General features: G+C 42.0%; 1 protein-coding gene and 1 long non-coding RNA gene across 3 annotated transcripts in view; one reads left to right on the top strand and one right to left on the bottom strand.

The window, feature by feature from the left end:
- Positions 1-52: 52 nt before the first annotated feature.
- Positions 53-5,768, bottom strand: LOC309664820. Of its 2 annotated transcripts, XR_014266061.1 has the most exons (3): positions 5,433-5,768; positions 1,680-1,773; positions 53-1,288 (listed from the first exon to the last, which is right to left on the bottom strand). It is a non-coding gene; the product is annotated as an uncharacterized lncRNA (long non-coding RNA). The 2 variants fall into 2 exon arrangements; XR_014266062.1 differs by lacking the exon at positions 5,433-5,768 and having other exon boundaries at positions 1,680-4,446.
- The window catches only part of STOM (stomatin), a 28,615-nt gene continuing 7,586 nt past the window's right edge, over positions 4,660-25,688 (top strand). The window contains exons 1-6 of the mRNA XM_082470652.1: positions 4,660-4,825; positions 18,262-18,365; positions 19,314-19,386; positions 20,424-20,506; positions 23,706-23,909; positions 24,892-25,026. Of these exons, the coding sequence (XP_082326778.1) occupies positions 4,765-4,825; positions 18,262-18,365; positions 19,314-19,386; positions 20,424-20,506; positions 23,706-23,909; positions 24,892-25,026 (660 nt within the window). The 5' untranslated portion in view covers positions 4,660-4,764. The remainder of the gene's footprint in view (positions 4,826-18,261; positions 18,366-19,313; positions 19,387-20,423; positions 20,507-23,705; positions 23,910-24,891; positions 25,027-25,688) is intronic.

Here is a 25,688-nt window from a genome sequence, read left to right on the forward strand (position 1 = left end):
CCCATTCAACTTGTATAATAGAAAAACAAAAATTATTCTTTAAAATTACCAAAAAAATCCAAACTTTTTAATAGTTATTTTAAATGTTCGCTGTAATTCAAGGTATGCAATAAATAAACTATAAGATACTGACCTGGTTGTGGATTGTGTCCTTTATAAATTCATTATCTAGGACAGACAGACACACTTTGACACAGCACATCAACGACGATACAAACACCGAACAGTAAAGTATCATTTCAAGATAAAGGTTAAGTATATATCAAGACTGAAGACAAACGTGAGTATTCATTTAGGTGTATGCTTAGATGTGTCACTTATTAGGAATGCATTACAAAATGTTTGAGTCTTTTTGTTTCTTTTTATTTATCCTGAATGATTAAGAGCTTAAACTCTGAAGTCATATAGACTTGGAACAAACACTACTTATAATCTGTGAGATCTTGGGCAAGGGAGTAAACCGAGCCTCAGTTTCCTCAAGGAGATAAAAAATAAACAGTAACTGGTAGTGATAGTAAATGATGGTACTGATATTACTTGAATTATTAAAAATAGTGTCATTACGTAGACCTCTCTTTCATTCCACATACAGTGATGGAAAAAATACTTTTTATCATGAATCCTTAGTGCCCTGTGAATAATAGCCTGTTGAAAAGAGAACCCTTTCTCCAACATAGTGCCCCTTTATTCATTTTTATAACTTTGACAGAAGTAGTTGAATATAGCGGCCACTAGATGGAGCAACATTCCTAGCAGAGTAATCCTTCCTCACCAAGAACTTTCCTTTCAGTATTTATTAAAAATAAATCATGTCTAGAAAAATAATCACTCATAATTATAGGTTACCTGGATACATTTAACAGGGAAACATATACGACTTTGAATACCTCAGAGATATTAATATGAGAAAACAAGCAGGACAAAGATTTGAATACACCATAGTCATATGTGGTATTATGGGCTGAACTGTGTTCCCCCAAAACTCATATGTTGAAATCCTAAACCCTGGGACCTTAGAATGTGACTGTATTTGGAGGTAGGGTCTTTAAAGAGGTAATTAAGTTAAAATGAGGTCATTAGGGTGGGCCCTAATCCAATACGACTGGTGTCCTTATAAGAAGAGGAAAGTTGGACACAGAAGTGTACAAAGAGAAGACGATGTGAAAACACAGGAAGAAGACAGTTATCTACAAGTCAAAGAGAGAGACCTGGAACAGATGCTTCCCTCAGGCCTGTTAGAAGCAACCAACTCTGCTGAACCTTGATCTTGGACTTCTCACTTCCAGAACTGTAAGAAAAATATACTTCTGATGTTTAAGTCGCCCAGTCTGTGGTGTAGGAAAAATATACTTCTGATGTTTAAGCCACCCAGTCTGTGGTACTTTGTTATGTAAACCCTAGCAAACTAATACATGTGGAAAGGAATACCAGAAAGAAAACTCCATGAGGGCAAGAATTTTTGTCTTTTTTGTTCATAGTTTTATCCCAAGCACCTGCTTTTATCCCAAGAACCTGCCTGGCACATAATAGGTGTTCAATAAATATTTGCTTTGTGAACTGATAAATAAAGCAGATTAATAAAATTCTTGCCATAGATGACTCTATTAAATACCACCAATGTTTCAGTAATGCTTTTTATTTTCATAAGACCTTAGGACACAAACACCCAGTGCTCTTACCAAGTGCTGTGGTGTAATTGGTCTGCTGCCACAGCCCAAAGGTACAAAATCCACTGGTGAAACTCCTGCTATGATTCAGTTCCGGAGTAATTTCCTGAAGAACAGAAGAGTTAAGAAGACAAAAATGCTGCTGTAATACAATAAATGTGAATTAGTCCACACAGAGAAACAGATCAACCTAGTTAGACCCATCCTGCTGAAAATGCCACAAACAGACATAGCTTGCTGGTACTGCTGTTCCCTCAAAAGCATTTGGTTAGCTGATTTCACTGCAGTCACTGTGAACAGCCTGGAACCATAATTTAAAGGAAAAGAAAATAAATAAGGACTTTCCTCTGTTGTTCTTAAAGCATTTCTTACATGGACACAGGAAAAAGACTAATTAAATTTCCTTCTGACTTATTCAATTATGAACTCATGGTGCATGTCTGTCTCAAACCCATCTCCATGTCTTAATGTCATCACTGGCACCATCAATCAATACTTAATTTGGTACCCTGCATATGCTAGGGAAATAACAGCAAAATAAAACATGAAAGAAATATGGAATAAATACTCTGATTTTAACTTACATGCAAATATACTTTAAATAACAGCTAGAGGAAAAATTCACCAAAATGATAATAGTTCTGTTAGAGGCAATAATACGAGAAGTAATTCTTTCTCTCTTCAAATTATTTGTAATTTTATATAATAAGTCTCAGTTTTTAAAGCATAAAGTTCTCAAAAAACATTCTACCTTCTAATCACTACTGGAAGAAATTTTAGGACTAGAAATTCCCCCAAAGGGAGAGGGTGATACAATAATATTTATTTTTAAAGTACATTTAATCAATACATTTATACAGAATATGCATAAGAAAGCCAGAATACAACAGTTTCATGGGCAAATGAAATTCAGCATTTTAAAATCTAAATCTGTAAATTCCCATCTATTCTGAAAGTAATCTAAAAATCAAGTCAAATCTTGTTCTCAGTTTGGGGCCTGGAATTAGCTCCCGAACTGATACAATCTGAAACCAGGGCCAACAAGTGTTTACCAAAGTCTTTGTCCCAAAGGGTGAAGCCTCTTTTCTAATTCTCCAGAAGTGATGCTGTTGGAATTGCCTTGAGAATTGAATCAAGGCAGCAGGCAGGAGTACAAACATTAAATTCATTTTGAAATATTTTCCTTTCCAGCAAAAATGCAAGCTAAATACTTTTTCACAAATTGATTATGCAATTTGTAATCAAGCCCTCCTTTATTAAAAGTTTTAATTAGCTGCCTGTGCATTTGCTCCTCATTCCTGGGAACCGCGGCATAAACAGGAAGTTCATGCCTCTGGGGCTTATTCGTTGTGGAATGGAAAAAATGAAGCTGTGGACTTTCTCCAGGATAACTGAGAGAAAGGATCATTAAATAACTGTACTCCCCCTCCTTATCTTCTCCAGAAGGCTTATAAACCAAGTGACTGCACAAGCTGTACTCCACCCCCAGGAATATAAGCAGTTCTTTCCCACACGTGACTGGAGATCAACTTGAGAGCTCTGCATTAGCCTTGAACCACACACTAGTGTCTGTACCCCGAAGCAACGATGATCAGCCACTCTCTTAACACCTGTTACAATCGTGTGTGCTCCACTTTCTACCGTGACAACCACAAGGCTCCAGACCTAAAACTAGAGAGAAAGTCTACCATTTCAATTACCCAAACACCACAAAGTGTTAGATATTATAAGGCCAAAGGGAGAAATTTGTGGTGATGGAATAGCCCTGTATTTGACTGTAGTGGTGGTTATACAAATCTATGCTTGAGACAAAATGGCATAGAACTATATATACATTTGCGCCACTGTCAATTTCCTGGCTTTGAGACTACGTATAAGTAAGACGTAACTATTGGGGGAAACTGGGTAGAGGGTACCTATAACCTCTCTGCACTGCCTTTGCAACTTCCTGAGAATCTGTATTTATTACAGCATGAAATGTTTTTAAAAGTGCACCTGCTTGTGTGCACCACCATACTTTGAACGTTTGCATTCGGACAAGTTTTATCGAGAATAAAACACAGCCTGGTTTTCAAAGGTGAGGTTTCAGCCACCACCCAGCACAAAGCGTGAGGTGGGGAATACTCTGGCCTGTGCTTTTCCCTCCGCCTGGGATTCCCTTTCCGACCTCCCGCCCCGCCAGTCCCCCTTCCCAAGGGTGGCTCCTTCTCATCTTTCAGGTCGCACCTCAATGCCACCTCCTTACAGCGGCCTTCCCTTGTCCCCTTAACTAGAGTAGCTGCCCTCGGCTGTCCTCTGAGTCCCCCGTGCCCTTCGTCGCGCTCTTCCTCACGTATAATGATTTATTTACTTGCTTGTTACCTGTGTCAACTCCACGAGGGAGGGCCCCGTGTCTGCTCCTTGCCCGCTCCGTCCCTAGCAATGAGCACGCTGCTTGGCGACGGCAAGGGCTCGGAAAGGATTTTACTTGAATAAAGGGCACCGCACTCGAATTCACTCCCTTGGGCTCGAGGGTGGTCGCGCCGCTTTCTTCCCCTCACACCATGGGTGCTCCCAGTCTAGGGCTGGGCGCGGCGCCCTCACTCTGGCCACACAGGTGCCTCTCTGCCTCCTCCCTTCACTCGGACCCTACCCCGCCCAAGGAGGGCACCATTTTCTTCTAATTCGTCTGCCCAGAAGGGGCGCCTTTTTCTTCTTCGTAGCCTGTTCTCAGGCCATCCTCTCAACCCCCTCCCCTGTCTCTTCAGCCGCAATCCCCAGCCCTGTGGCCTCCGCCCCTCCCTTCCGGCACCGCCCCACCCTTCCGGTGCTGCCCCCGACCCGGACCCCCGCCTCAGGGGTGCCTCGCCCCTCAGGCCACGCCCCTCAGCCCTGGGATAGCGGGAAGCTCCCCAGAAGCTGCCGCGCGGGAGGGGAGGACGGTGGAGGGTGGGGGCGTGTCCTCCTCGGTCCTGGGCGTCGATTGGCCGGGCCGCGGGCAGTGGGTGGGACTGCTGGCTGGGTCTCGGGCTCCTGGGTCGCCTCCGGGCATTCCTCGCCGCTCCCGCTCTGGCCCTGGCGACAGCGACCTGAGAGTAGCGACTCCGGTTCGGGCATCATGTCTGACAAGCGGCCATCAGCAGAAGCCCAAGCCCGGCGGCTTCCCGACTCCTTCAAGGGTGAGCCCTGTGCCCCTGGCGAGGCCCTTGGGGTCACCCGCCGCCCCTTAACTTTCCCCTCGAGAACGAGCCTTAGCCCAAAGGTCCCAGGAAGGTCTCGGATGTTTCTTAGCCGAGCAACCGCTGCTCAAAACCGCGGTTTCCCCACTTGTACACTGAGAATGACGAGCCCTACTTCGCGGGCTGGGGGTCAGGTTTAGGGATGTTAGGGTGCTGAGTGCAAGCCCAGTGCCCGGCACACTGTGGACACTGCAACAGAGGGCGCGTCTCCAGTGCCCACAGCCAGAGCAGGGGCTCGCGTTATCCAGCGGCTGCCAGATGCCAGGCCCTGTGCCAGCGCTTTCCGCTCATTATCTCGTGGCATGCACGCGGACGAGGACGTGCCTGTGTGACTGGCGGCCAGCGAGTGGTGGAGCCGGGCCCAGACCTGCACGCCACACCCGGGAGCCTGCGTCTTCGCCCCACTCCCCCTTCCTTCCCGCCCCATCGGAGGCCAGCTCCTTTACCCAAACCTCGCCCACCCCCAGAGTGCGCCGCCGTCCTCCCGAACTAGAAAGAACTCCTACCCCCCACCCCTGCCAATTTCCTATTAAGCCGCAAGACCGACCTGTGTAGTTTCGCCACATGTTCCCGACACATTTGCGGAAGAAAAGAAGGAAGTCTCTTTTTTAGCATCCTTCCTGTATCTCTTTCCAGCTTCACTTTCTGCCCCATTCTGGCCCCTCCACTTCCTTTGTTCTAGAAACCTCGCCTTCCGGACTTTTGTCCCTCACAAGGAACTGTAAGTTCCCCACCCTACCAGGCCCTTCCCAGTCTTTTTTTTTTTTTTTAATTTTTATTTATTTATTTATTTATTTATGGCCGTGTTGGGTCTTCGTTTCTGTGCGAGGTCTTTCTCCAGTTGCGGCAAGCGGGGGCCACTCTTCATCGCGGTGCTCGGGCCTCTCACTATCGCTGGCCTCTTGTTGCGGAGCAGAGGCTCCAGATGCTCAGGCTCAGTAATTGTGGCTCACGGGCCCAGTTGCTTCGTGGCATGTGGGATCTTCCCAGACCAGGGCTCGAACCCGTGTCCCCTGCATTGGCAGGCAGATTCTCAACCACTGCGCTACCAGGGAAGTCCCCCTTCCCAGTCTTGAAGGCGGAAATTGTGTGAGTGGCTCAGTTTGTTCCCCTGTGAAGGTACTAGTACCCTTGAGAGGCCTATCACCTAGCACCTTTATTGGCTATCCTTGCGGGGGAGGGGGGATTCATAAAGAGAGGCAATCAACCATTTGGGAGTACTAGTTGCCTCCCCGGGGCTCTTAGTGATCCAAAGGAATTATTTCTAAGGATGGAATTTCAGACAGAATGACATAGTGAAAGAAGTTTAGGGGACTGGGTGGGCTTTTCCAGCACCCCACAAAGAACACTGTACTGGACTCATTTATTCTGATTATGTGTAATGCCAACCAACCTTGTCCACCGATCCCTTATGTCCCCGTTTCCTTTCCCCAGCAATCTTTGTCTTTAGTTCCTCCCCAGGAACATCAAAAGAATTACAGAAATCTTTATTCCTCTTTTCTGTACCTTGGACAGTTATTTTCCCAAATCAGGAGTGTGACAGAGAGGATGTACTTGAAGAAACTGATACTCAGAGAAGTTAAATTACTTTAAAGTCACACAGTTTATAAGTAATGGAGGCATATTTGAAGTCTGGGTTTGACTGATTTCTAAAACCTGCCCATATAAAAATTGTGCAGTCCGCCTCTTTGGTAGTCAGTTGTGTCTCGCTAGAAAGGAAGGTAGGCAGGATCCTTTCATCTGTACCCTGATGTCCTGGTGGGAAACTAAAGGACTGTGAGGACAATGTTAGAAGTTTGGTGAAACTGCAGTGGGAAATCTGTAGAAGTTCTTTGGGAATAAACATGATCTTTGTACTTAATGTTAGTTGTCTTTCATGGTCACAGAACAGCTTTCACTCCTAAATTCTTTTTGTTGGTTCTACACTACTTTTTAGACAGAAGTCTTTTTAAAATCTATTGAAAACTGTGCACCCTTTCCTCTGAAAATCATATATACAAACAAAATTTTGCTTGGTCGCCGTCACCTTTTTTTTTTTTTCTTTTTTAATTTATTTATTTTTGGCTGTGTTGGGTCTTCGTTGCTGTGCGCAGGCTTTCTCTAGTTGCGGCGAGCGGGGGCTACTCTTCATTGCAGTGCGTGGGCTTCTCATTGCAGTGGCTTCTCTTGTTGCGGAGCATGGGCTCGTGGCACGTGGGCTCAGTAGTTGTGGCTCTCAGGCTCTAGAGCTCAGACTCAGTAGTTGTGGCTCACTGGCTTAGCTGCTCCGCGGCATGTGGGATCTTCCTGGACCAGGACTCGAACCCATGTCCCCTGCATTGGCAGGCGGATTCTTAACCACTGTGCCACCAGGGAAGTCCTGCTGTCACCTTTTTAAAAATGTACGCCTTAGAGACCTGACACTGGTAGGAAAGCCACTACTAGAATTTATTAAATAGAATTTATCGAGTGCTTGCCATATGCCAAATACAGCCTAAATGCTTTGAAAGCATTATCGAATACAATCCTCTAGCAGCTCCACAAGGAGAGTGTCATTATCTACCACTTTACAGCAAGAAAACGGAGGCTCAGAGTGGAAAAATCACCCACACCTGTGAACGAAGTTCAACCTTGGGCTGATTTTCCAAATCATTTTACCTATCCTAGAGCTGCTTCCAAATTGCATACCCAAAAGGAGGAACTTGTCAAACATCAGTATTTCACTGAAGGTGAGAGACAGTAAATAAAGCCCAAAGGAACCTGGCTTCAATCAAGACCTCCTGGCTAGACAGCTCCAGAGGGCTGCTTCTGAGAGCAGCAGTGGAATATAAAAGCCCAAACTGTCCCTTTATGATTTTGCTGATAATTAGTCTTAGGAACATAAATATGACCAAACCTAGGGCAAGACTAGTTTTTCTTAAAGCCAGTGCATTCGCTTTCTAATGAAATAATGCAGGTGGATTGCAAAGAAATGTATGGTTATAATTAAGAGCCATGTCAACAGAATAAATCCCTTCGGAAGAACGCCTGAAAATAAGCAGAATCAAGGGACTGATTTGTTTATTTCAGTTGTTACAGCCGACCAGATTGGGGAGAACTTTGTAACTTATTTAATAATTAATTTGAGTTAAACCATCAATGGTCATAGATTAACTCAAATGACAACCAAGTCTACAAAAGTTGGCATTTATATAATTTTTTATAATTAAATAGGTTATTGGTTCCACCTGATGGTGTAACTTGTACACTGTAAAAGACAGAGTCACTGATCACCTGGTCAGCTTTGAAGAAAAAAATTTTTAATGTTGATAAAGTGATAAAGATTGGATTCAAAGTCTGTTTTTTTTAATTTATTTATCATTTATTTATTTTTTTTTGGCTGTGTTGGGTCTTTGTTTCTGCGCGAGGGCCCTCTCTAGTTGCGGCAAGCGGGGGCCACTCCTCATCGCGGTGCGCAGGCCTCTCATTATCGCGGCCTCTCCCGTTGCGGAGCACAGGCTCCAGACGCGCAGGCTCAGCAACTGTGGCTCACGGGCCCAGCCGCTCCGCGGCATGCGGGATCTTCCCAGACCAGGGCTCGAACCCGTGTGCCCTGCATTGGCAGGCAGATTCTCAACCACTGCGCCACCAGGGAAGCCCCTGTTTTTTAAGAAGATGTGGAAAAACATTTTCCTGAAAATTACTGTAACCAGAAAAAATGAGCACCTCTCCTCTGTGTCTGCCCGGCATCTTGTGCCTACCTCTGTCATAATGTTTATTGCACAGTATTATAAACATCAATTATAATCACCTTTGTTAGACCAGGAGAGCTTCTGAAAGCAGAGATTGTGTCCTTCATCACTGTACTAAGTTCAGGGTCAAGTGCATAGTAGGTTTGCAAAAATATTTGGTGAAAGAAAAAGGAAGCAGGGAGATAAAGACACCCATGGAGTAGATCAAGTTGTTAAATGTTTGGCTTACGTTGGTGGAGATGTTTTTCTGTTTACAGTTTATTTTTATTAAGTTTGTTACAACCCAAACTATTGATTTTAGGGTGCGGACATGTTCCTCATACAGATAGACTGTCTGGGTTTATATTATCAATAAAGGGATTATAATTGTTACGATAATATATCGTACTTAAGGAATCTCCTCTTATGAAAGTGTGGAAAGAGCAGTTAGAGGTCACAGTAGAAAGAAGGAAGTGTGTGTCAGTTGCCTGTTGACGCACAAATCGTTCCTCCATTCTTTTTGAACCTTTGTCTATACGCTGAGCCTCTATACTCTAGATTAGCCTTGAAGATACGAGCAATAATGTGTCTGTCCTAAAATATCAGACAATGAAAATTAGATACCAGCCTTACCTAGTTGTGGGTATGCACTGATGGTAGGATGGTATAGGATAGCGAAATGAGAATGGAGTCTCCAGTTTGAAGATCTGAATTGAGACCTCAGTAGCATCACTTACTACCTACGTCACTTTGGGAAGTCTCAGTCTCCAGAGTCAATTCCTCGTCTTCATGTTGGGCTTAATCTTACTGTGGTATCTAGCTCCCAAGGTTTTAAGTATCAAATGAGAAAGTTTATATGAACGTACTTTTGAAACTTTAAAGTGTAAATTATTAAGATATTATTTAATGGGGAAAACAAAGAATAAAATAGTTAACAATGACTATTCGGGAAGCCTAGTAATTATACAGGAAATTAAAATTTATGGACAAAAAGTTGTATAAAAGACGGTCCAGGAAACTTTAGGACTCCAACTTACCTCCCCAAATGTGGTCTGTTTCTCCTCCAGAGACAGAGTGCCCAAGCAGGTTGTTAGTCGATAGTTTCTCTATGGTGTGCAGGTCCCAGAAGGCAATTCACTTAATACACAGTTTATTCCTATAAACTGTATCAGTAATGACCTTAAGGTTCTGATAATAATAATGGCTACTATTTATTGAACGCTTCCTAAGTGTCAAGCATTTTACATATTTTCTCCTATAAGATAATGACTATTCTCGTCCCTCATTTTACTAATGAGAAAATTTAGTGGTAGAATGGAAATCTGACACCAAAACTCCAAGCTCTTAGCCACTGTTTAGCTACTCAGCCTCAGTTGAAGAATTGGAAACCTCATGATCTAGTTTCCTTATGCTTCTGTTTCCCATTATTTAATGAAAATGATGTTGCCCTCCAAAGACTTTTATGAGAAAAACTTAATTATACTTACTTTTAAGATATCCAAGTAAAAGAGCTGGAAAAAAAAAGAACAAAACTGAAGAAGTAGAGGGGTTTTGTTCTGTTTAGTATATTTCAGGCCTAGTCTAAATTTAATTAACTTAATAACATTTTGAAATTGTTTTTCTCTCCAGTTTTTCTGAACATAACTATTTTTATCTTTCCAGATGTGGGTCATATTCAGCCCATCCTTCTACCTTCCTGAATTCTCTCACCTCACAGGTGAAAAGGGCTGATTTTAAAAAGAGAAAAGGAAAGAAAACATTTGGGGAAAGCATTATGGCCGCTGCTTTGGGACAGAGGACGATTCTGAACTGTATTCTTTTTTTTTTTTTTTTTTAAGTAACATTGGTTTATAAGTTTCATGAATACAACATTGTATTTCTATTTCTATCTACCTACCATACAGCATGCTCACCACCAAAAACTGATGAACTGTATTCTGGGATCCTGTATGCAGATATGTAATTTCCGTTTATCTTCTGTAATACTCAGCCTTTTCTTCCCCTCCCCAGAAAACAGCAGAATCTGGGAATTCCCTGGTGGTCCAGTGGTTGGGACTCTGCGCTTTCACTGCCGAGGGCCCAGGTTCAATCCCTGGTCAGGGAACTAGGATCCCAGAAGCCGCATGGCACGGCCAAAAACAAAACAAAACAAACAAACAACCAGCAGAATCAGTCAATTCATTCAACAGCTATTTACTTAACAAATGTTGTTCAAGCACCTGCTATGCACTGGGTGTCTTCCATGATAGCTCACTTACTCGTCACACTGACCCTCTGAGGGGGTGCTCTTATTAGCCCTCTTCTTAGATGGTTAGAGTGAAGCACAGAGAGCTGAGACACTTGCCAAAGATCACACAGCTAATAAGTGGCAGAGCCAACTCTGAAGCCTTATGCTATACTACTTTAAAAAGACCAAAATCTCATGAAGAAGACACTGAATAAGATAATTACAAGTATGATAAGTAGTGTTTAGAGAGGGTGAAGTGCTATAGGTTAGGAGAGGGGGCCCTATTAAAGACTCAGGGGTTCAAATTTAAAATTATTGATGATAGTCTCACCTATTTTTTCCTCCTGTTTTATGACTAGAAATATTTGAATGAAGGAAAGCTACAGGAAATCCTCAAGATGCTTGGGAAATAAAATATTTATATTTATTTAATTTCCTGATTCTTTTTTTTTTTTTAATTAATTAATTTATTTATTTATTTTTGGCGGCATTGGGTCTTCATTGCTGCACGTGGGCTTTCTCTAGTTGTGGCGAGCGGGGGCCGCTCTTCGTTGCGGTGCACAGGCTTCTCATTGTGGTGGTTTCTCTTGTTGCGGAGCACAGGCCCTAGGCGCGTGGGCTTCAGTAGTTGTGGCACGCTGGCTCAGCAGTTGTGGCTTGCGGGCTTAGTTGCTCCGCAGCATGTGGGATCTTCCCAGACCAGGGCTTGAACCCGTGTCCCCTGCATTGGCAGGTGGATTCTTAACCACTGTGCCACCAGGGAAGCCCTCCTGATTCTTCTTGAGCTAAGCACAGCATTCCCTTTATTTCAACTTTCATTGAAAATCTTTCTCAAAAGGACTAGTCCATTTCCTCTCCTTACTATCTCATGATAAACACATTTTGAGTTTTGTAATTCAAGTCACATAATGCTTCATCAGTACTAGTTCTTTTAGTCTTGTATCTACAGCTTTATAATAGGTTGGAAAAGTTATGGTCTCCAGTCATGGTTCTTAACTTGATACCATCTGGCCTGTAGTCACTCCAGTCCAGAGCATAATTTCTTCCCTAGAGGTTTAAGGATAAGGGCATTTGAAGAACTATAAACCATGCCTAATTAAAATAGTCTTTTGAAAGATGGGTTATAGTGTGTGCTTGTTTGCTTTCAAAGCCTCTGCCCAATGAACTGCAAGTTGCGGTCGCCAAGTAAGCAGCATCATTTTTTCAACATCTGTTTATCGACGCCCTACTATGTGCTAAACTCTGCTTTTCTCCCCTCTACCTGTTTGAATCTTTCTCTCTATAGGATGCTGCCTTCACTTTTGTTTTCTCTCTTCTCTTAACTCCTTTACTCCATTTCTCTTATTTGCCTTTTCTCTATTGTTTCCTTCCCTTCTCTGTCTTTCTCCTAAAATCCCAGTCATTTGAAAAACTCAGTTATAGTAAAATTTTGATTAATTGAAGACATACTTATATTCAAATAAAATATTTTATCTGCCCTTTTGCCTGTTTCCGCCTTGAATTCTTATTTATCAGGTCTTTTAAAGACCTTGTTTCAAAACAATTAAAGGGAAGAGAAACTAGGAATCTGGGAACTGTACCCTTACTTGAAATGCCAGAAGAAAGATCAGATGTCTTCTTTAACTCACAATGTCCTTCTCCTCAAATAGATGACTATATGACATAGAACTGGAATGAGTCGTATGGCCTGTGGACCAAATCTGGCCTACTGCTTGCTTTGTATGCCGCACAAGCTAAGAATAGTTTTTATTATATTTATACATTTTTTTAAAAAAGAGGAAGATTTGAAACTTATATGGAACTCAGATTTTAGTGTTCATAAATTACGTTTTCCTGGAACACAGCTGTGTTCATTCATATATGTATAGTCTGTGGCTGCTTTTGCAGAGTATTCAGTGGTTGAGACCGACTTTCTGGCCTGTAAAGCCTTAAGTGTTTATTCTGTGGCCCTTTACAGGAAAATTTTACCACACCTTGACATGGAATCTCCAATGAGGAGTAGTTGTGGCCAAAAAGAACACTTGTATGCTGAATATATATGCTTTTAAGAAAAACTCAAAAAATGTCAAGACCTTTCGTTTCGACCTACTATTGCCCCTTAAAACTTTCTGTTAGAACCAGATAACGTGTTTTTGAGACTAAATTCCTAGCCATGCTATCTTTCCCCACCCAAACAACACCGTTTTTGGCAATTTACAACATGAAGCATTTCACCTGTATACCGGGAAAGAGGAAGGAAAAGATTGTGCTTTAAATGTTGGTATTTCAATAATTCTTTGGCTTACCTTTTCCTTCTGTGTGTAGTAATGTGTATGACTCAGCCAGATTTTCACATACTGCGTGAAGGTATGTTTCTGGCCTTTGCTTGAAGAAGAAATCCTGTATCTTTTGAACTTTAGAATAGAGTCCCAATGGTAAATGGAATTTATTATTTCACATGATTTCTAGTAGTGCCAAATTCAATCAACCTTAAAGGAAATCGGCTGATATGGGATCATTAACAACATGCAGTACTCTGAAATTATGCCTGTTATAATCTGGAAAAGAATATTTTCCTGCTTGTCTGGAAGCCAACCCAACAAAAATTACTGTACAACTTGGTTTTGTTTTTTGTTTTTTCCATTTGTTTCATGGTTTTGTTTTGGTTTCTTTTGTCTCTTCCCAGAAATTCTCTTGCTTTAGTACTTTGGGACTCTGGAAGGAATATTTTACATCTACTTTACAGATTTTTGTAAACATGAGAAATAATGTATATAAGGAGTAAGCTTGTGGCTGACATGTGATAGGCATTTAATAAATGGTTATTATTAGTGTTAATAAAATGTACCTCCAGAATGAGAGAAATTTAAGAATTGTGTAATTTCATCTTTTCAGCAAAATTAGTTTACACAATAAGGATGTATGGAAACTTTGCTAAAAGTATATTCAAAGCAACAGAGTTTCTAATTGGGAAAACTGGACACAACCTAAATGTTCATCATATGGAGCAATAGAATATTATTCAACCTTTAATAATAAAGAGTATTTCCTGACATGAAAAGATGTCCACAATATAGGGGGGAAAACAGATTTAAAATTATTATTTCATTTTTGAAAAAAAGGAGGCTAGAAAAAATTCAAAGGACACATATATATTGTGTGTCCAATAGCAAGGCAGAAAATAATCACCATCCAGAGATATAAAAATATAGATCATTTTTCTTCCTCTATTCTAAACTATAATTTTAAATGTTATAGTGACAGTATTTTGCTTTTAAAATAAGGAAAAAAAGTAATATTTTTAAAAATTTAGTTTCCTGGAGGTAAGCCCAATTTGAATGCTCAATTTAAAAATGTTAATGTATGGGCTTATATCCATTTTCAATACCGTGCTTTGGTTAAAATTTTATTCTACCACAGTTTTCAGGAAAGAGTTTGGTAGTAAAAGAAAAAAAAATACTCTAAACCATGGCAAAGTAGTATTTACCACCAAGTATCATGGGATCCCTAATCTTTAAGATTGTTCCTACCCAGCAAATATCAACAAGTATATCAACCAAAATGTCTCAGAAATACCTATTGTTCATTATTTGTCTTTTACCTCATAAAGGTAGGAGGGAGGATTCAGTCCTCAGGGTAATGAGTGGGAATCTTGAAGGAAATGAATTTCATAAAATTTGGGGGAGTAACTGAGAATTTCTTTTCCCCTTTGGGCTGTAGTGACCGTAAATGACTAAGGGTTTGTTTACAGCCTGGTGGAGTCTAAGCCTCACCTCTCTGAGGAATGTGATTTATGCACCTTTTTAAGCTATAACCAGGTGGGGAAGAGTTTCAAGGGTTGAGAATGGGATAGTTTCATTTTAAAGGCACTAGAATATTATGAAATAGCGCCATTTCTCCAGTGTGTATGCTCGGATTATTTCTAGCTGAGCATTTGAAAAGTGAAAGACCAAGCCCAGTTTTCAGAAAATCCGCTTAATTTCTTCTTCCTTTTGATTTGCAGTCAAATCCCATATACTCATCTGGGGTTTTCAAGAACATAATGGAAATTGAGCACAAAAAACCTGGGCTGTACTTTCCGATTTGTCCTTATATAGATAATAATTCAATAACTTAATAATTTGATTCATTAATCACCTTCTTGAAGGTCTTTGAATGTCCAGGCCTAGCCTGGCAGGAGGGAGGCACGAAGTGAGGGAAAAATTAAGTAGTTTCAGAGGCTTTTATCAAGAAGGGTAAAAGCCACCTATTTTCCCATTTTTCATCATGGAAATTGAACACTTGAGTGAAATAGGAGAATGACAGAAAACTGTCATCTGTGTTTACTGAGCACTGCCTCAATCCTGCAAGGCCAATCTGATTATTTCAAGTAAAGACACAAAGGTTCAGAGAGGTAAAGATCGCACAACTAATTAGTCACAGAAAGTTGAAACTTAAACATTCCCTATTCTCAGGAAATTCATCTAATAAGGGATATAAATGCACAAGAAATTACATATCTAGTTGGAAAGCTGGCTAAGTATTTTATATCCACTCTCTGCAAGATACTGTGCTAGACATTGAGAATATAAAAATAAAAAAGAAACATCCCTGCCCTCAGGGAGTTTGTCATCTATACTGTTCAGGACACAGAGCTTTGCCTGGAATATGGGAGACTTGGGGCAGTATTTTAGAAAGCACCAAATGCTGTCAGATAAGTATTTGTGGCCCATCTCTTCCTTGTTTGGAATTCCTTTCATTTTGGAAACCTAGACCTGAGCCTAGCAATGAGCCTTGAGACTGTCTCTTGCTATAAATAGGCACAGCTGGAATTAAGGGGGCTTCCTCTGTAAGAATATCAGATTTCATTCTTGGAACTCCTACCATGCTTTCCCAGCTTGGATTCTGTTTTGAGGAAGTGCTCCAAACACAACAACTTCTTTAATAAGGATTTTTTTTTTTTTTTAATTTAGAGGCAAAGGGTCAAAGAGTGAATTGATTTAGAACATGGGCTTTGGAGTGAGATGACCTATGTTTGAATCCCAAGTCCTCCATTTTGTGACCTTGGGAAAGATGTTGCTTCAGTTACTTCATTTGTACAGTGGAATTAAAAACATCTAACTTCCCAGGGCTTTGTAAGGAGTAAATGAGATACATGTCTAAAGTGATTTATTACAGTGCATGAAGTATAACAAACTGTCTAAAAAGGCTGCTGTGATTCACATCCGTTATGACAGCACCTGATAGGGCTTCTCCACCTATGGAGAAGTGGCCTTGCTTGGAATATTCTCTCACTGAACATATCCGTACCCCTCAAAATGATAACTTAGAAGCCTCAGGATTAACTTAGTTCACTTTTACTTAAGTACACATTAGGATGTTAACCTGACACTATGACACAGGATCAGAAAACTACAAAGTCGTGTATAACCAAAGTACTCATGTGTATTTCTGGTTTTTCATCTTATGTTTTAGAGCAGTTGACCTGGATACCCACGTGTGTCTTTTCTTCATGCTCCCAGCCGTCACTCTGCTTCTTTCTTGGCCTCCTATTTATTCAAAGCCCCATCTCGCTGCTGTCTTCGCCCCTCCTTCTGATCTGAGTAGTAACCCACGCCTGGCCTACCTCTTCCCCTCTGACCACCTCCCTCCCTCCCATTATTAAAACAGCTCCTGGAAAGACAGCAGACGCCTTCTGTGGTTGATAAGAAAAGCGATCTATCCCTAGGCCTATTCGGTCTCTCTGTCCCCCACAGAAAGGAAAAACAAACTAAAAACGAGGAAGACATCAGACACAGAGAGGGGGAAGCACAACTTAGGAAGGGAAGGGAATTTCCCAGGATGACGGTGAAAGGCGATCAGAGGGATGGTTGCTGCAGCAGGAACATGAATAGGTCCAGACACGGCTCCAAGACTCTTCTTTGGAAGGTGAAATTGGTAGAATACCTGAGCCTGCTGAAAGGAGGTGTAGACAATTGATGAAAGGTTTGGGGTTGAATCAATAAGTACATTGAAAACTAAGCAAAGGGGAAAAAACAGACATTGACTCCCGAAAAAAAAAAAAAAAGTTGTACAGGAAAAGAAAACGAATTATGCTTCAGTACATGGCTTAGCTCTGAATGGCATTTGCATATTCATGAAATATAAAATTGGATATTGATCTAACCAAAATTATGCAATTCAAAGGATGGGTATATTTATGTGGGGGGGAGGGGTAGAAAGTCAATAGATAAAACTCAAAACTGAAAAAACAACAAATAACCAAACCAGTGTATTATTTAGAAGCAGGGGGGTTAAATACCGCAATACTCAGCCGAAAGAGCAGTTGCCTTGAGTAGAAGAAATTGGAAGAGGTGAGCAGGGGACTGCACTCTTGTACTTGTGGAACTATTTGACTTTTTTAGCTTTATGCAAGTTTAACTGATAAAAAATGAAAACTAAAACAGAAAAAGCACAAATGCATAGCAACAGGCTAAAAAAGAAGGTGAAAGAACAATATCTAGAGGGGAGAAACATAGGTGACAAATTTTATTTATTTACTTCGAAAAATGTGCATGCACATAGAAAGGGTTTGGAAGAATATTTATCATCTCTGAATTGAATGATTTTTCCCTTCTTATACTTTTCTAAATTTTTTTGCAGTGGGGCATGTATTATCTTTGTGATCAGACAAAAGCTATTTCAGGGAATTCCCTGGCAGTTCAGTGGTTAGGACTCTGCGCTTTCACTGCCAAGGGCGCAGGTTCAATCCCTGGCCTGGGCACTAAGATCCCACAAGCCTCATGGTGCAGCCAAAAAAAAAAGAAGGAAACAAACTATTTCATGTTACAGAAAAGGGAAACTATTAGAAATGTGAGAGGGAAACTATGTACAAAGATGTTCATTATAGCATTGTGCATAATAGTAAGAAATCAGAACCAATATGGATGATACATTGTGATACAAGTGAGATAGTTTACAGGTGTCCTTTTTAAAAAGAGGGCCTAAATGAGCTTATGTGCGTGTATCATATGATTTTCACCTTTAATTGTGCTGTACCCTCGGCTTAAATTCACTTTGCCCTCCTTCCCCTTTTCATTGGTATTTTCCTTAACCATTACATCCTGCAAGAAGCCCCTCTGACAACCATCACCATTGCCTACCCACCCCACCCCACCCTACTTTCACCTCCATCCCAACGGTGTGGTGTGAGTTACCCCTATTCTGTGTTTTCAAAATATGCTGAACGGACACTATATCTGCCCTTAGTATTATAATGATCTGTTTGTCTATCTTGCCCGCTAAACTTTAACCTTCTTGGTAGTTGGGATTGGGTCTTACTTTTATCACTTCACTGCATAATAAAAATTAGGGAAAGTAGCACCTGCACTTCAAGGTCTTTATGAGGATTCGATGGGAAAATACATGTAAACAGCTGGTGTTCAGTGAATAGCAAGGATGAAGATGATGGAGGAACCATGCTAAGAACAGTGATAAGAGCTGTGTGTTTTTGGTTTTCACAGATAGCCCCAGTGCAGGCCTGGGACCTTGTGGATGGATTTTGGTGGCTATATCATTCTTGTTCACAGTTTTAACTTTCCCGTTGTCAGTATGGATGTGCATAAAGGTAAAGAATATTTCATCAACATCTGGAAAGGGGTCAACTCCTAAGTACATAAACCCACTGTGTGTGTGTGTGTGTGTGTGCGTGTGTGTGTGTGTGTGTGTGTGTAAGAGAGACAGAGAGAGACCATACTGGCCTATAATTCTTAACTCTAGTCACCAATTATAATGGAATCTTAAGACTTCTTTTCAGCCACTGCCCAGTCAGTCCCTCCTGACGATTAAAGTAGGGATCACCATCTAAAATTTTCTGGAGTCAGGGATGTGGGATGGTCCTGTGAGAACAAGTCCTCCAGAGTCAGGATGCTGAGGTGTGACTGCTGGTGCCATTATTTACTGTGTGACCTTTGCGGTGTAAAATGTGAGGAAATAGCAACACCTGCCTTATAGGGCTGTTGTGAAGATTAAATGAATTACGTACTTATCACAACACCTGGCACGTGTTAGTAATACATTAATAACGTTAATAATGTCTATAAAGTTATTAATACTGTGATAAGTGACTATCATTTTCATATTCCTAAAAAGAGAAAATATGCTCTAAGAATTTTCAGATTACGTTACTATTATAATTTAAGGAATCAGGAGACAAACTATGAGGACTTCAGCGCTTTTTTTTCTGTATTGACAATGCATGAGTAACTGAATAATAATGTTAACAGCTGAGGAGTGAGGGTGTGGATTTGCTTCTGTATACTCTTCTATACTTTCCAGATTTTATACAATGAGTATCTATTGCTTTTATAATCCATAATAAAAGTAAATAACTTGGTTATTTTGGCAGGGCTAATTAAACATTAACCATGTTACCTATAGCTATTATCTGGATTATAGAGAAGAAAACCAAATAGAGGCATCTCACTTGTTTAGAGCAGAAATATATATTTTAAAAGCTATGCGTATAAATAGTTGTACTCCTCATGTTAAATTATTATTTGTGCTTTTAATCTAGATCATAAAAGAATATGAAAAAGCCATCATCTTTAGACTGGGTCGCATCTTACAAGGAGGCGCCAAAGGACCTGGTCAGTACTAGGATTCTGAACTGTTTGCCTGGAGAACGAGATTCGCCCTTTTACTGATGTGATTTCCCTTATGAGGGTCTCTGTTGACTCAGAAGAGAGTTCTCATAGCAGAAGTTGTGCAACAATAGCAGCGCTGCCTACCAGGAATTACCCTTTCCTTCCTGCCTCTCCCCTCCCTTTCCTACTTGAGTTGATAAGTTTATCTTAGGCCAAGAATAGCCACAGCTATCGAAATTTGAGCGTGAGAGTCCCTACTGAAATAAATGCTTTCAGTCATTATTTTTGGCAAACTTCGATTAAGCTCCCACTGAGTTCCAGGCTCTGGGAATTCAAGGGAGATGAAAACACAGTCCCTGCCCTCAAGGATCTTACTGCCTGGAGGTGGGACACCAACAAGGAAATAGGTAGTTACAACCCCACGTGATAAGTATTATGGTCAAACAGTCGCAGATGGCTGTGGAAACCCAGAGAAGAGTGACGACCCCAACTAGTAGATGCTTTCTGGAGGTGACATCTTGGCAGGATGTCAAGATGGTGTGAGGCAGGGGAGGGGTGTTCCCAGCAGAGAATATGTGCAGAGCAATGCAGAGGAGAGCATTGTAGGCTCAGGGAACTGCAGGCGGCCCAGCCCAGCCAGAGTGCAGGATGGGAGGAGAGGGGAGTGGCTGAAGAGGTAAGCGGGGTCAAGGTCGTGCAGGACCTTATACGGCTTGTTCAGGGCTTTGTGTTGGTTCGTAGGAGAGAAACTAGCAGGAGTAGAAAGATGACTTGGGAAGTGATTGCATTGGTCTAAGGGAAAACAAATGGGCGACAGTAACAGTGCAGTGAGGAGATGCAATCCACAAGTCTTGCGGGGACAGTTAGATGTGGGAAGAAAGCAGCAGGAGTCAAGGATGACATTCCTGGCTTCTGGCTCATTCACTGAGATGAACTGCTTTCTTTCGGTTTATCAGGTTGATTCTGTTAGAACTGAATGGTGCGGTGAGCTGGTCAGGTGCTGCTGTCTCCCTCTAATCTCCTGTATGTCTCTGTTGCAGGTTTGTTTTTTATTCTGCCATGCACTGACAGCTTCATCAAAGTGGACATGAGAACTATTTCATTTGATATTCCTCCTCAGGAGGTAAGGTTGTCTTTTGCTGTGAATAACTGAGCTATCACGGGGGAAGGGGCCTGGCGTTGAGAGGCAGCAGGGGACAGTGGTCAGAGCAGAGCTTTAGAGGCTGGCTGCCCTCACCATTTTCTGGCTGTGTGACCTTGAGCAAGTTCTTTAACTTCTCTGTGCCTCCGTTTCCTCATCTATAAAATAGAGGTTATAATAACAGGACCTACTTTATGCGGTTCTTGTGAGGACTAAATGAGATACTCAGTGTAAAGTGCTTAGAGCAGAGGCTGATAGGTAGTAAGTGCTATGAAAGTGCTTGTCGTTACTATTATTACAAAACGTACTGTCATGTTAATGTCAGTATAATATTACTGTTATCACCGTTGTCATCATTTTTACTACCACACTTCTCCTGTCTGGATTTCTGATACAATATTCTTCTTACGGTTCTTGACTGTATTCTAAATAAATTGGTTAGAAGCCAAAGAATTAGAAACTGCCCGTTTGGTACTTTAGATAAGCATATAATGTTTTATATTAGTAATTATTTCAGGCTTTTTCAAATTGCTCCACACGTCACCGTTCAAACGCACAGCAGAACCCAGAAAGTAGATGGTTGCAGTGAGACAGAGGAATTCCTCCAAACTACAGTGGTGGAGCCAGGACTCAACACCAGCCCTTGGGATTCCCTGTGCAGTGCTTTCCCCACAGCTCCACGCTAAGTGCGTCCTACAGCAGCTCCGTCCTGGCCCTTGACGGAGTGATGGCCATCCTGGCACTCGTGTCTAAGGAGTTGTAATAACCGTCGCAGATAGAAAGCCTAGAAACATGATGACGGGAGGGACAGAAGAAAACTGCCAGTGTTTCCTGGCCACAGGCCAGGTACTCAGCAGAGTGGTGGGGCCTTGTCACAAAATCCAGAAACCAGCTCAGGCACTTCCCTGCTGGCCCTGAGCCAAGTAGTTAGGGAGGTCAGACTTCGTAATCCACACCCACGAGGTGAAACCAGAAATCATTTTCACCCGCAAGAACAAGACTGAGAGCATTGCTGTATTCTCTGCGTGGAAGATTGACTGTTAGGAGCCCCATTCAGGGTAGCGGGGAATTCTCCTGGCACTTTCCTCTGTAAACATGGCAGGCGTCTGGCAGGGTCACTGTGAGCTTCTGCCTTCCAGCTGCTTTCTAAACACAGAGCGGATTGGAACTTGGCAAGCAGTCCTTTTTCTGATCCCCTGTGAACTTACTGCAAAGGGAGATAAACACTCTGCCTACAATAATCAGTAGATAGAGAAGTTGCAACTTTACAAAGCTCCAGCTGTGGTAGAGTCACAGTGGCAAGAACTCATTTAGAAATGATACACATTTTCCCATCACATCATAGGAAAAGATTAATTTTCACACAAGATGGTAATATACTGTGTATCTATTTACAAATCCCCCACTTCTCTTCCAGGTTAGAAGTATTTTTAGGTTACTAAAAAAAAAGGATTACTGCTTTGATGCCTTGCAGAACTAAACTGCTACGTACTATCGTTTTTATTACTTTCCACATACATAGCTCTTTACACTCTCAAAAGGGCTTCGTTTCCAAACATCTTCTTCTTTGACCTTCAGAGAAATTTGCATAGACTTGGGCCTCATTATTAACCCCATCTCACAAATGAGGAATCGCTCAGTCAGTCTAAAGACCTTGCTGGAGGTCACCGAGGGAGGTGCCGGCAGAGCTGAAACTATAGTTGGGGTCTCCTGACTCTCTCACTCCCATTCTTCATCCCTCACTGTATTCCTGGGACCACGTTTCAGTCCCGTTCATCTCTTGTTTACTGACTACCTGCTGTGTGTCAAGTACTCTGCCAGTGCTGGAGATACAAAGACAGACTGCCCTCAGGAAGTTCATAGTCTAACAGAGAAGTGATGATGTAGATAAATCGTGTCACTGCAGTGAAGGGGCAAAGGAAAGAGTGTTTAACTCTGCCGAGTGAATCAGAGAAGTTCCATAGAGAAGAGGACACTTGAGCTGTGTCTTAAATGATGAGTAAGGACGCTCCAGCCTGAAGCCGTGGGGGAAAGAGAAGGGAGGACGTGCAAGCAGAGGGCCACCTGCAGAAAGGCCTGGGGCATGGAACATGGTGCATGTGGGGACCTGCGTGTCATCTAGCATAGAGTGTGTGCAGGAGTGGGGAGGAATGAAGCCAGAGGGCAGATGTCAAAGGGCTTTACACCAAGGCAAGGACTTTGCCCTTGAATGTGATAGGAAGCAGTGATGCATTGTGTCCTGTTGAGCATTTTTATGTAGCGTGCTGTAAATATACTTCCACCTTGACCTCACCCTACGAAAACAGTTCCGTTCACTTTTTGTTCTGGTAACACTCTGCTACTTACAGTTCATCAAACCTCGGCTCCCCGGTACCTCTGTTCCTTTCACACATTATTCTCTCTGCCCTGAATACTCTTTCACTCTATCCTCAGAAAATATTTACTTCCTTTTCCAAGACTTAGTTCATGTATCACCTCTGCCACCTAAAGCTGTCCATCCTTTGTCCCTTAGAGCTTCCCTTGATTCCTCAACCTCTTTGAAAGTGAGAACCAAGTTTTTTCATACCTTTATCCCTGGAACATAGCACAGTGCCTGCTGCTAACTGCTACTAGGTCTCAGTATTTGTTAAGTGATCAAATGAAGGAATGGAATTAATAAATAAATGAATGTACTTTGTTAAAATTTTATAGACATAGTTAACATTCTGAAGCTTTGCTCTCTTAGTCCCTTTGGGCTGCTGTAACAAACCACCATAGACTAGGTGGCTTATAAACAACAGAAGTGTATTGCTCATGGTTCTGGAGGCTGAGAAGTGTGAGATCAAGGCACCAGTGGATTTGGTGTCTGATGAGGGCCTGCTTCCACTGTCTTTTCATTGTGTCCTCACATGGTAGAAGGGGGGAGGGATCTCTCTGGGGCCTCCTTTCTAAGGGCACTAATCCTATTCACGAGGGGTTCACCCTCATGACCTAATCACCTCCCAAAAGCCCACCTCCAAACACCAACACACTGGGGATTGGGTTTCAACATGGATTTGGAGGAACACAAACATTTAGTCAATAGCACTTACTAAAGACAATCAGCTAGTGTTTTAAGGTGTTCTGTCACATAACATTCCTTACAGTTTTATTAAAGAAAGAGGTGGTTGACAGTTGTAAAATTGCTTCCTTTGTGTTGTAGATCCTCACTAAGGATTCAGTGACAATTAGTGTGGACGGCGTGGTCTACTACCGTGTCCAGAATGCTACCCTGGCTGTGGCGAACATCACCAACGCTGACTCAGCAACCCGTCTTTTGGCACAAACGACTCTGAGGAACGTCCTGGGCACCAAGAACCTTTCCCAGATCCTCTCCGACAGGGAAGAAATTGCACACAACATGCAGGTGAGGAGTGCACCAGTGCTGCAACTCACCAGAAGTTGGAAAATAAAGCAAAGGGTCAATGGGTGTTTGAGAACTTTTCATCAAGTCAAGTTGGGGAATCACCGGCCTTTTTTTCTTTGTAGAAAAGTTTTCCCAAACTTGATGGAAGGGTTATTTTTTTCACATAATTAGCTCATGGGTTAATAACACTCCGATGTGTGCGTTGTTTTTTAATTCCCTCCAGTGTGTATTTTTTTTCCCCAGAATTAGTGTTAACCTTTTTCTTTAGCATAATAGTTCAGAGGCCGTTCTGCAAGACAGCACAGGTGTAGTTAAAGCCATATTCTGTGCGAGTCCCGTGACTGCCTTTGCAACTCTTGCGCTTTCCGGTCTTGCTTATGTAACAGATGATGGATCAAACCTGACTTGTTCAAAAAAGATCAAGTACTATAAATCTGAACTGTTATTACTTGTATAGACTTCACTGTGTGTGAAATCTCTGGTCTTACTCGATGCCCACAACAACCATATGAAATAGAATAGAATGATTTCGTTCCTACCGTTGTAAAGGGAGGATACTGAAGCACAAAGAAATAACGTGGCTCACACAGAATCACATTGGCTCAGGAGTGTGCTGGTCACCTGTTTTTATAAGTGAAGTTTTATTGGAATACAGCCACACCCATTGATTAATGTACTACCCATGGCTGCTTTTGACCTGCAAGGGTAGGGTTAGTTGCAACAGAGACTGAAAATAAACCATCACTATCTGACCCTTTTAGGAAAAGTTTGCCAGCCCACGTTAGCTTATTAGTTAACAGAATCAGGATCCACTCCCCAGTAACCCAGCCTCCCACTTCAGCCTCCCGGCCTGCACGGATGACTGATCTCTCTGCAACCCTCCACCAGTGCCTTACCCGCTCCGAATCCCAATGAACAGAGCTACCTTAGGCCACTGGGCAGGGGCTGAACGTTTCCAGCTTGCCTTCTCTCTTCCTAACAGACTACTCTGGACGATGCCACTGATGACTGGGGAATAAAGGTGGAGCGAGTGGAAATTAAGGACGTGAAGCTCCCTGTGCAGCTCCAGAGAGCCATGGCTGCCGAAGCAGAGGCATCCCGGGAGGCCCGAGCCAAGGTAAGCTTTTTTTTTTCTGTAGCCCTTTTGTTTTTCCTGTTGAGTTTTCTTTTTTAATTACACAAAGTAAAACGTGTTTGTTGTAAAAAAAATGGAAACGATCCTGAAGTAGTGAAGATGAAGGCTCTCCCCATCACTTTAAATTGTATTTCCCCCAGAGGCCAGCACTCTTTAACAGCTTAGCGTACATACTTGAAGATTTCCATTTGGGGTTTATTTGACTAGGTTAGTAGTCCACTGGCTTGTTTGGTTTACAAAAGTGGGATCGTACAATACATAACTGTTCTTCACCTTGGTTTTTTCACTTAACAGTATCTCCTGGGAATAGCAGTACACAGAGAGCTACCTCGTTCTCACTGCACATCCCATACATTATTCTCCCAGTGCCCTATTAAGGACACATGAACAGTTCTGACTTCAGAGCAGACAGGCAATTTCATCAGTTTGCTTACCACTCCTTCCTTCCTTATTTTTGTCTTCTGTTTCATTCTCTGTCTTTTCCCAGGTTCTTCTTCCTTCTTACTGTTTCCTCTTCCTTTCTCTCCTCTTCTCTTTTTTTCACTTCTCTTTTTTTCACTTCTCTTTCTTTGATGTCTGCTTTTTTCCCCCCCCTCTTTTTTTTAATCATTATCCCTGCCTATGTCTTAACCCTACGTGGGTAC

The sequence above is a fragment of the Balaenoptera physalus genome, assembly GCF_965194825.1.
Source record: "Balaenoptera physalus genome assembly, chromosome: 7".
Classification (NCBI taxonomy): Eukaryota; Metazoa; Chordata; class Mammalia; order Artiodactyla; family Balaenopteridae; genus Balaenoptera; species Balaenoptera physalus.